Below are 11,462 nucleotides of genomic sequence, written 5' to 3' on the forward strand. Positions count from 1 at the left end.
AAGAGTGATTTGTTTTTAAAGCAGAATAGAAAATGTTAACCTTCACCTAGACAGTACTCTAGATACAGGATTCCTCTCATGCACACATGGAAAAACATGTTAACCACAGCAATCAGAAGGAAGGTATGGTAACCTTCGGAAAATCTCTACTAATGAAGACACTGATATCTCTGTAAAACACTTCTGTAGAAATCTCCTCCTCTTCTTTCCTGTTCCCTTCACTCCCCACCCCCTAGTACAGAGAAAGCATATCGAAGAGTCCTTACAGATTATGTTAGTCCATCTCAGCTGTTGGCATTTGTTAATGTGACCTCATTACAGATGTAATATGAAGCAAATGACAGCCTGCAAGAAGTTCTTCATTAAACATGCAGTGTTCAGAGTCTTGGTGGATGTGTTTGAAACTCTCTAAATACGACACGTACATAATGCTAATCCAAAGCTTTTAACTAAAGTAGATGAAGCAAACTTGCTACAGGGAATATATAGGGAATGTAATTTATTGGGGCATATTGTGCATAGTTAAATGTACTTGGAATGTTTGGTCTCTATTTCACAGGCAAAACATCTTTTTTTTTTTTTTTCTTTGAAGAAAAATGCTATGTCAGTCCTTGTGGTGGAGTCATGGCTTTTGACTCACGTTTTCTTGTTCTAGAGATTTTAAAAAAACGTTCTGTGCTCTCAGTCACATAGCCACCCCTCACCAGAAGGTGAGCTACAGAGAAAATATCAAAAGTCTTGTATGGAGGTAGGAAAACAGACATTGAATTGTATAAAACACTCTAAACAAGTTAAACCATGCTTTAACAAATAGCTTTATTTTAAGTAATCTTAATGGTTTTCCAATTCTAATTTCTTTTAGTTGTTGCTGTTATAATAGTTCTAAATATTCAGCTGTTACATTAGATTTTATATTTTGGTCTGCCTACAGGTATTTTTTAAAATCTCTTTAGTTCGCAAGAGTAATAATACAGCAATATTTAGTTAGGCAGGAGGGATATAAACTTTAAACTCACATTTACTTTATTAAATGAAATAGTGAGCCTCTTAGAGGCTTAAATGAGAAGTAATGCTGCTATGAAGCTCTAGGTAACCTCCTCCCAGACCTCTGTAAAGTAGAGAGAAGATGCTGCCCTAAGGAGAAAGGATTTAAAATTTGTAGAGCTGCAGGTATATGCTAATTGCAAGGTGCAGTCTTGCTGGATACCTCTTCTCTAATTTGCTGCTAATTATGTAGCTGACCTTTTTGAAAGTATCCCCCCACCCTGAGGTTGAGCTAGCAATGCTACACTTATCAACATTTTTCACATTTAATTTATTTTAACCATTTGTGATGCTCTCTTTCGTACTGCCGTGCTTGTAACGTGTTCCTCATGCATGAAATATAGCTGCTTTTTTCACCCAGGTACATGGTAAACAGTGTATCAGTGGAGGGTGGATACATACTCCCTTCATTCTTCTCAACTATTGTGAAAAACACCAGGTTATTTTTTAACATATTCATCATAAGTACCTATTGGTGTGCATGTATGCTCTGCTCTGTGCAGTAGGTACACTGTATTTACCAAGTTGCATACAGTGGTGGTTGTGTATATAAACTCCCACATGTCTGTGCTGTGTGTAAGGAAATGTTCCTAGCTCTTCGCAGTTCTGTTTCCCATGTCATTTACCGCTTGGGGCAGTCACTGTTTTATAGGACCTTCAAGCCATGAAGGAGAGCAAGTGCTTTTTCCAGAGCTGCCGTGGTGTGTTAGAGGTACTGAGCTATGAAGCAAGCTTCACGCTTGCTATTTTAGTCTGGCAGAAGCGACTGAGCTTGGTCTCTAACCACCTCTCACTAGGACGTAACACCGCAAACTGTGTGTGCTAGCGCAGGAATAGATGCAACACTTGTAATACGTGGCCCACTTTCTCCAGTCTTAGTCCCGGCTTAGTTATAAGTACTTCCAACAGTCTTCAGACTTCGAAAGCCAGTAAGTTTGCCACTTCATTCAAATATCGGCAGTCCTGCCAGTATTGTCACAGGAGTATATCCTGTACCATGAAAAGGATTGCGTACGCACCCTTCAGACAACCGATCTTACTGTCGTCTTGCATCCTCAGAGTGGCACTCCTGAAGCATCGCCGATGTCTATTCGGGTGTGCTTCTAAATTGCTATATCATGTAGTAGTTCATCATGTGAAATCGTTATACTTAATGAATTGTTTTATGGAGTCTGTTGCAAGACAGTCCACTGTAAAAATACTATAATAAAATATAGTTGGAATAGTGATATAGTGGAAGTGGAAAATTTTCCTCATTCAAGTCATAATGTTTAAAAGGTCAGTCCTGAGGTGGGTAATTTTTAAGCGTCATACAATTCAGTGTTGAAACAGTTTTCAGATCTCACTGTCCTTTATTACAAAAGCAATTTGCGTATATTTTCCAATACCACAAAGATGGATAAATAAAATATTTGAGACATATTTTCAATTTAAAATTTTGTATGAACTGAATTTTCTCCTTTTGTGTACTAAATAATGCTTAAGACAAAAACCTCAAACAAGGGTTTTAGATTTGCAGTGCAATATATATTTTGCTTTACTTATGGTTCCACTGGAATAATTATTGGAGATGAAATACAGAAATGTGAATAGAACCTGTGCTGTTTCTCTGACACTGCTGTTTCCCATTTTGAGAACGTTTGCCGTTGGTACAGTTACAGCCTGATGAATTAGACTTCCACTGGCAAATTAAATGATTTGTACCCCAAGAAAGAGAAAATTCCTGCATGTAAAATCTTTGTATAACAAATGGGAAATGCAAACAGTAATAATAGAGAGGGGTATTTCTGGACATTGTCTCACTGGGATTTAAAAATGGTACTTTGTTAGTCTGCAAGCAGCACTTTTTAAATGAATGGTTGTAGATTTGTAAATATGTAATGTTTAAATTTTATTTACCAAAAACCAGTATGTTGGATGTTTGCTTTGGTTTGTAGTTCCTTTAAAATATGCAAAGCCAGTGTTCACAATGTTAAGGTTTTTTTCTGTCTCATCCAAAAAAAAGTTTTACAGTGAGTCAATAAAAAGCTTAAAATCTTTCTGGTTATTTTCATTAACATTTTATTAGATGGATTAGAATGACAGAAATGTCTGCAACTCTGAACTACATTGTTTGCTCACATGAGGCGTTAACAATAAACCTTTCAGGTTTGTTGGTGTCGGTGGCGTTCTGACATAGTGGTTGTGTAGAAGGCAGCGCTAACAGTGAGAAGTAGTGCTGGGTACAGTAATCTGTACATTTCAGAGGTGGGTGTCGGGATGAAAACAAAACTCAAGAAGTTCAACTTCCTTGTAGTATTTCTGATTCCTGGGTTTAGTTTTTATCAGGGATGAGGTGGTATTCTAACCCCAGATACGTTTTGTCTTGTTACACTAAAATGTAAACCCATGTGACATCCCACTTGTACTGGTGGCATTTCATGTAAGTTTTGGGGATTGTACTGCAAGATTGGGGAGAGATCTAAAAGGAGCCCTATGGATAGCTTTCAGGATTGCTGTGCACCTCTCAAATCCTATGTTCTTCTGCATGCAGAAATGACTCTTACTGTTTTGCTTTTTCCTTTAAAACCTTGGTATTACATTTCCCACAGCCTTAAGAGGGACAGCAAAAAGCATTTAAGTACATCGCACATTCCCGGGCGTATGTGTAGAGTACCAGTTGTGGGTGTTTTATAGTGGTAGTCACTGAAAGGATGAAAACTACCTCTGTGTTAGGGAAGTCACAGCAAACTAGCTGCAGCATGAACCTTGGGAACCGCTGTGCTGATGGCTTTTATGCAGTGTGAGGGAGTTCACTTCTCAAATGCAGAATGTGTGTCCGCACAATGATCTTAAGCAGAGTAATTCTGTGAGGGCAAGCCATAGAGGTCTGGTTCTGTCCCCACTGAAGTAAAGTTCATTGATTTCAGTGAGTTTGAGCAGTTTACTAAGGAATTTAAGAGTGTGTTCCTGAAAATACTGCTATAATGAGTAAACATTCTGTACTGAAAACCAGCTCCGTTAACTTGAGAGCATCAGCCATACTGAAAACTTTATGCATCTGTATGGAATCGGCCTTTCTATGAATGCCTAAATACGTATGTTATTTGATATTGCTCACTTCATTATCTGTTCTTTTGTGATCCTGAAGAAAAACAGTAGAGGCTGACATACCACTTGAGAATTTATTTTTTGGTATGTTAAAGATACTTTATTCTCAGCAAGTTTGTTTTAATTCTGGTTGCTTTTTTCAGTAGAACAATTGCTACCTTAAACCCCTTTGGATTTTGATGTATGCTTACATACATCTTGAAGTGTCCAAATGTCATACAGATACTGGGCAGGATATTATCTTGTCTTCTAACATCACACTGATGATCAAAAACACAAAGTAAAGAGCAAACATAGTGAGCCCCAGTAGTTTGTTCATTTTCCATTTACATACAGCGATTGAGATAATCACAAACAGGAGCATGAGAAAAAGGAGAACAATAGCACAAAACAAACCATTGCTACTGACTGCAACTGGACTGAGCCCATTGAAGACGGAATAAAGGAACCAAGGAACTGGCAAACTGCAAATAAAGGAAAAGTAATTGAAATAAATATTTTAAGGCAGTTCATTTTCTGCATCATAACTAAGCAATTTTTCCAAACTTACAGGAGAAAAAAAATAAATGCCTGATTGCTTTCAGTATAGCTCAGCATAAATCTAAAATTGATGTTGTTTGTGTCAAAAACTGCATTTGGAAAATACTTGCACTTTCATAATGCAATCTAAGATTCTAAAAGAGTTTTTAAAATAGGACCTATGAATTAAGTGTCTCAGCATGCTATGATAAATAAGTCCTGATGCTTTGTTGATGACAGATGCAGGTGCAGATACCAAGCCTTGCTTGCATAGGATCTGAACATCTCACTGGGTACGTATCTGGTCTGTAAATCTTTCGTGCTAGCCACAGATTTTTTGCATTTTTTTCCTAAGATATCAGTAATTTTCTCTTGATTCAGGATCGGGTGAAGATGGTGGTGTTTCTGTTTTGAGCTATATACCATTATTTGAAGCTGCAGAACAATGACATGAGCTATGCAACTTCATGTTCAGTCTGCTGCACTAGGTTATAAAAGTATCTTTCCTAACTAGGTTAGGTTTTAAAAAAAAATAAGCCAAAAAAAACCCTGGTTTTCCAGCTGCCCTTCATTTAACTACAGCTAAAATGAAATTAATTAAGACCCTGTTTGGAATAAAACCACCTTCCTTTGTACTTCAGAAGGAATGCATCTTTTAGCATTGAACCAATACTCACCCAACAGTGATATCGAAGATATTGCTGCCCACAGAACTGGAGACAGCCATGTCACCTAAGCCTTTCCGTGCGACAATGACGCTGGTGATGAGGTCAGGGATTGACGTTCCTGCTGCCAGTATGGTTAGCCCCATAATTTCCTCTGATATCCCAATTGTTTCACCAACCTAATAAACACAAAGTTTTTTAATCCACTTAAACACGGTAGCATTTTTTCTGCTTTACAGGATAAAAAGTTAAATTTTATAGTGTATGTTGATCTTAGATTTGCTCTATAGCATAGGGCATCTGATCACAGGGTTGCCAAGACTAAGCAAGGCGAAGTCAGTCACAGCGCAATTCATTCTTCTGTCCTAAGTTCACCTCTTCTGGATGTCTTCTACCTTTCCCTCTCCAAATTTAACATCAGCTATGTATGATCCGAGAGCTTTGGGAAATTACAGTCTCTGGATTTATGGCTTGATCAACTATATTGTGAATGTGCGATATATCACTAACTACAAATTGTGGGTCTGATTCTACAAGATGTGCAGTGTTGTTCCCAGAATATCAGGTGAACATTAAGGCAATGGGAGTTGAGACCATTTAGCAGCTTCCAGAATTGGAACCTGTATTTTCCCAGAATTTTAATTAGGTAAGGGATAATTATGTTCTGCACAGAAGCATTCATCAATGAAAAGGCAGCATTAAGATAAATCTTGACAGCACTTTTCCTTTCACTGATGCACAAATTCCCTTGGAAGCTCTCAAAAAAGAATGACTCTGTCAAATTGAAAAGAATGAAACTGAAAATTCCCAGTTGGGTTCTAACAAACCAAAGTTTCTACTGTTTTGATGGATGACTGCAGCTGTAATTCATCAGATAAAATGCCACAGTGACACTGTTCCCTCTCTCTCCAGCTGCTTGTTCTGAAATGGTCTCATTTGCAGAGAGAAAATAAACCCCTCACCTGGTGAGCCCACCACACCATGAGGTAAGAGAATACAGCAATCCAGAGGATGGATCCAAAAAAGGTGATGACAAAGAATTTTTTTGAGTCCTGTTAAAATCAAGTGTGAAAAGAGAAACATGGAGAAGTTTCAGGAAAGTTAACAATCTCTAATGAAAATTATTCACCTGAAACACTTTACTGCAATCAATTGCTTGAACATGGACCCTGGTCTCTCTAATTGTATTTATTTTTTGTCAGCTTAATTAGATGACCAGTAGGTGCTAGTATTTTGCGGTTTATGAAATCTCTGGAACTATGCTATGCTGCAGCTGGGGCTCCCGTCCCACTCCCTGCAGCATTAACACGTGCCTCAAGTATGTGGAGACTCTAAACATGGAAAAACATGGGGACCCTTGCCAAGAGGAAATCTATAGTTCAGTTAATGAATCCAGTAGCAGAAGGAAGATAGAGTCTTACTGGGTTTCTAACATCAGGCATAGTGCTCCAGAGAGGAAAGACAATGGGAAAGAGAAAAAGGTAAATTGCTTGTTTTTTCCTAGTTTCTGGCCATTCAAGAGATAACGGCTCATCATTTTCATCATCATCTGTGCTGTCATCATCGCTGTCTTCCTCACTCTTGGAGCTGCTGTCTTCTGAGGTATCGCTGTCTGAAGAGGGCTGTAGATCAGGAGGGGGGGGAAAAAAAAAGCCAATATGTTGGAGCTGCACAGCATTTACTCACCATGGCCTTGCCTTGGCAGAGGTCACGTCTGTAACGTGGCTGAGGGCAGCCACAGCCCGCATCTTGCTATGGTGGGACAAAATCCAGGCGAGCCCTACCTCAGTGCCTGTGTGTTACGTTAAGTAATTTCTATCAGTTAACTAGAACCGGGGGTTTGACACGAATGAAACATTTACTCTCTGTCTTTGAAAACCCTTCCTCATCCGAACAGCCAAATTACATCAACTGAAAGGAGGGATTAGGGAAACAAAAAAACCTGCACTGATGGACACAGGGATACTCGTATCTCCCCGTATGCTGGAGTACCGCTCTGACCTCAGAAGTCATTTGAGGAGAAAATACTACAGAGTATCAGTTGGTGTCGTATTTTGGACCTGATTTGTCTTTGTAATCTGAAATGTTTCGGCTAACACCTTAATATATCTTGTCACACACAGTCTATTTATAGTTGCTAGAAGGAAAGTACATGTGAAGTTTGGTCTGGACCAAGCACTTATTGCTTATGATACTTATTTAAATACCTGTCCAGCTTGCGGTGCGTCTGCCTTCTGTTCATCTTTGCTGGGTTCAGAGTCGCTGGCGGGAGTTACCTGAACGGTGCTTGGTGCCTTCTTTTCCTCTTGGGCTAAAAGGGATGAGAAGGAACACTGGTTTCAGTCATCTTGGCGCCGGGTGGTCACCTCGCCCTGGACCGCAGGGAGGTTTGAGCTTCCCACAAGAATGTCTGGCACTTCATGTTAAACGCAGTCTGATTGCTTAGGTTTGTCCCCTCTGTCTTCTGAGCGTTGTGATTAGTAAAAGCCAGGCAGAATCTGGCCCGCCCGGCATAGACTGACACCCTGACGCTCCTATGACCTTCTCTCCGAAACCGCTGTAAGAGGCACATGCGTAACAACAGGGAAATGTTAATTAACTGATCTACAACTGATGAGTGCTTCTTGCTTTCAGTCTGGATTCTGAAGATCTTATTAAAGCCATCCTTAAAAGCCAGAAAAGATGTAAAGCTTTGCTTCCCCCCTTTTTTTTCTTGTAGAGCATGGCATTCTCCAGGGAACTGATATTCTTTGAGGTTTCTGAGAAATGACTGTGATGTGGTGCCAGACTTTAATCCCTGATCATTTGGTAGGTATTCAAATGCAAATAGGAAAGTGCTGACACATACAAGGAAATAACTGCGATGTCCTCCGTGCTGTTCCTGTGTTAACCTGCGTAGCCGAGAGGAACGCAGAAACCTCTGTACAGAACAGTGTAGAAATGCGGATATTTTTATCTCTCAGAGCAGAGGTGAGAGGGAGTGCCTGACGCCCCGCTCGGTCACGGCAAGGGCCTTTCCAGAGTGCTGCAATTTAGGTTAAGGGAGCCCTTCCATATAGTCCAGTCTGTCACATCAGTTGGGTCCTGTTATCCCTGTTGTTATCCTGTGAATTGTACCAGGATGGGGCATTATAGGGCATCTTATCCTGAACTGGGTAAGCTGAGCCAGTACAGTGCCTCACAACTGCACTAGGGAGCAAGCCTAGAGAGATTTTCAGAAAAGTATGTTTTCAGTGAGTGCCGTTTGGGATTTCTGGAATCAGGCCTTAAGAGTTCACCTGGGATACTTTCAGCCCGAAGTGGGAGACAGAGCGATAATGCTTTTGGAAGGTGCACTGTCTATGCACTAATAAAGTTTGTGGAACATGTCATGGGGTGAAAATTCATAGTTCGGTGAAGCCAACGTGGCGTTGATAACTCGCCCCGAGAATTTGCTTGTTTTTTGAACAGTATTTTCCTCAAGTTTGGTGTCATTCACGTAGGTGAGGCCCAGCGCTGTGAGGTACTCGGGTGACTGCTGTGCTGCAGCAGGGTGCTGGTGGAGGGGGGACCTTCCACACGAATGTTTGCTGTTTTTCAAAATGTCCAGCCTCGCTGACACCACAGACACAGGCCAGCTGCTGCCCCTGAGTCAGCTCAGAAAGCCTGTGTATCAGTGGTCATAGAGAAAAACCAAAAATTATTAAAAGGGAGGATGCACAGACCCTTAGAATTGATACAGACAAAGTCAGTGCAGCTTTTCTCTCTGGAGGAATCTTCTGCGCTCTTCTGCAAGCATGCCAAATTTCCAAGGTAAATGAAGGTACTTTGTTTTAAAGAACACCTCATTTGCAGGGTCTGCCACAGATTAGCAGCATAGCAGCACCCAACTGCTGTCCGTAATGGCCTGATTTCCCCTCTTCCACCCTTCTGGTGGCAGTTTGCACTACATCCTTGTAGCACTTTCTGTTTGGATCCTACCTCACTAACCACTCCTAGAGTCCTGTGGGGATGGCTTTTATTGCCCGCTGTTAGCGTGCATCGATTGATTTCCGCTGCATTATTATAGCAGCCATCTGTGACCAGTAATAACAGAAAAATTGTGTTAGACCACATGGTTTCTTTGCCAGCCCTTGGGTGTTGCGTGCTGGGAAGGTGAGGGATTGCAGTGCGAAACAAGGCGAAGAGCACTGACTCTTCCTGCACTCACCTTCTGGTTTTGATCCTTGTCCGGCTAGAGCCTCTACTTTGGCCTTGGCTATGTTGCTCAGGATGTCAACTCTGTCTTTAAATTTTGCTGTGGATGAGAAGGAACCATTTGTCAGCAGCTGCCAGCTACGCAAAGCCCCTTTACCTGCCTCCCCCAGCACATGCACCCCCCACCCCTCTCCTCTTGCGTGGATTGCAGTCAGCGCTGACTTGCGAGTTGTGTTTCTGGCTGTGCTGTGGCCCGAGGTTTTGGCTGCTGCTAGTCGGTCATAGCTGTCATATTTAAATGCTTAGTACTGTGGCAATTACGCCAGCAATTTGACAGGTAACCAGTACTTTCATATTTAAAAGAGAATCTAGAGGGAGAAGAAATCTTTCCCAGTTGAATAAAGAGGCGATATCTGTCCTTCACAGGAAGCAAATGCAGAAAGAGCGGAGGAGGAGTTTCAATGCAATGTTTTGTTCCCAAAGGACTGTTGATTTTTTTCAGGCTAGACTACGTGCAAGCTAAAAATGACACCTTCCTTCTGCCGTGTGGCTGTTGAAGAGGCTTTACTGTGCTGCTTGCAGCCTGGTGACTTGATGGTAAGGAAAAATAAAACCCTTTTATGTTCCTGTTATCTGGAAAATCATTGATTTCTCTAAGTATACATGAGCATCTCCTCTGCTGGAGTTGATCTAAATTGCTGGTATCCAGGTTCAACATGGCCCAGGCTACCCAAGAGATCATCCTCACCAGTGCAGTTTCCAGTACCATATTTCTGGGACTGCTGAGGACTTCTGCCACTGTATACCATGCGCTGCTCAGCTGAGCTGCTTTAGTATTGTTTTACAGTCAACTGTGAAACTGTGTGTGTCTCCGTAGTTAGGTGTTGTGCTCAAATATCTTAACTCCCACTCTCATGGAAAGTGAGCAAGTCATTGGCTCAAAGAAAAGCTTCATTTTCCTCTAATCTGTATCGCCTGATGAGCTGACAACCCAACCACTAAGCTGAGGGTCACAGGGTTTGCACATGGACGGTAGCCACAAGAAATTGGCCATGCTATGCTTGGCTTCTGTGCAGGGCTATAAATTAATTTCCTCTGAAAGTTTTAGCACACTGATTTAATCTACTGTACTGTTAACAATGCAACCAGAATGTGCTGTTGCCCTTTGCCTCAAGGGCAGGGCTCTGCCACTTTATTCACCACCGTGATCCTGAGTTAATAGGAATAGCAGGTCTCAGGCCCTCGGCCATGCAGGCAGATCTAACGTTCCGAGCTGAACCTTGTGAAAATCAGTAGCCTCTGGTCTATGGCCAGTAACTGAGACTGGCTCAGACATTAAGGCCTCCGGGGATGAGTCCTATTCTGGTGAGATTCCTGTTCCCGTCTGACAGAAACATTTTTCGCCAACTGGGATTTCCACTGAACACTGGAATGGCTGGACAGAGATGAAATAATGATCTCTTCTCCTTTGAAAGTCTGGCTGGGACCGAAGAGCCTGACTCTTCCAGGCTCCTTGTCAATATTGAAGCCTACCGGAGAGAATGGAAAGCACTTTGCTTCGTTCCCCCTCTGCTGATGCGAAACACAAGCATAACCCGTCGGTGCAGGGCAGCAAAGAGGTGACCTTTTGCTCCCAGGCTCCTCTAACCACGGGGCATGCATCTTTCTGTTCAGCTTTTCCCAGAAACTGTTGCAAAAGCTTCTGTCAGCAGGGTCAGGGCGGTCAGGCTCAGCCTGGAAGAGGTTTATATAAATTCAAGCTCCTGGCTTCCTGCCCTCGCCTAGGCTGCAGGCTGCGAGCCCCGGCCCGAGCGGAGCCTGTGAGCATCTCTGTGTCGGGATAAGCGGATTAGGTGCAGGCCACTATCCGGTTCTCATGAGATCAGCCTCCTTTAAAAGGGTGTTAATTCCTGTGACACGCATTTCGGGCAGGATGGCGCGAGGTGGGAGGAAGAGCCGGCTGTAAGC

At 42.0% G+C, this 11,462-nt stretch overlaps 1 protein-coding gene across 1 annotated transcript; it reads right to left on the bottom strand.

The window, feature by feature from the left end:
* Positions 1-4,167: 4,167 nt before the first annotated feature.
* Positions 4,168-10,303, bottom strand: LOC104620903 (sodium/potassium/calcium exchanger 1-like). Its single transcript, XM_010287257.1, has 7 exons — positions 10,158-10,303; positions 9,508-9,779; positions 7,526-7,629; positions 6,740-6,940; positions 6,281-6,370; positions 5,331-5,497; positions 4,168-4,598 (listed from the first exon to the last, which is right to left on the bottom strand). Exons 1-7 carry the CDS (start codon positions 10,301-10,303, stop codon positions 4,349-4,351), a joined length of 1,230 nt encoding a protein of 409 aa, XP_010285559.1. The 3' UTR covers positions 4,168-4,348.
* Positions 10,304-11,462: the final 1,159 nt, after the last annotated feature.

This window comes from Phaethon lepturus, unplaced genomic scaffold, assembly GCF_000687285.1.
Source record: "Phaethon lepturus isolate BGI_N335 unplaced genomic scaffold, ASM68728v1 Scaffold10715, whole genome shotgun sequence".
Taxonomy (NCBI): domain Eukaryota; kingdom Metazoa; phylum Chordata; class Aves; order Phaethontiformes; family Phaethontidae; genus Phaethon; species Phaethon lepturus.

Excerpts from the sequence above, each read along its gene's own strand:
- LOC104620903 (XM_010287257.1), bottom strand. The coding sequence starts at position 10,303 with ATGGTATACAGTGGCAGAAGTCCTCAGCAGTCCCAGAAATATGGTACT. Across the intron at positions 9,780-10,157 it reads CCAGCAGAGGAGATGCTCAT|CTATGACCGACTAGCAGCAG; the intron begins GTATACTTAGAG and ends TAAATATGACAG. Across the intron at positions 6,941-7,525 it reads ACGCACCGCAAGCTGGACAG|CCCTCTTCAGACAGCGATAC; the intron begins GTATTTAAATAA and ends CCTGATCTACAG.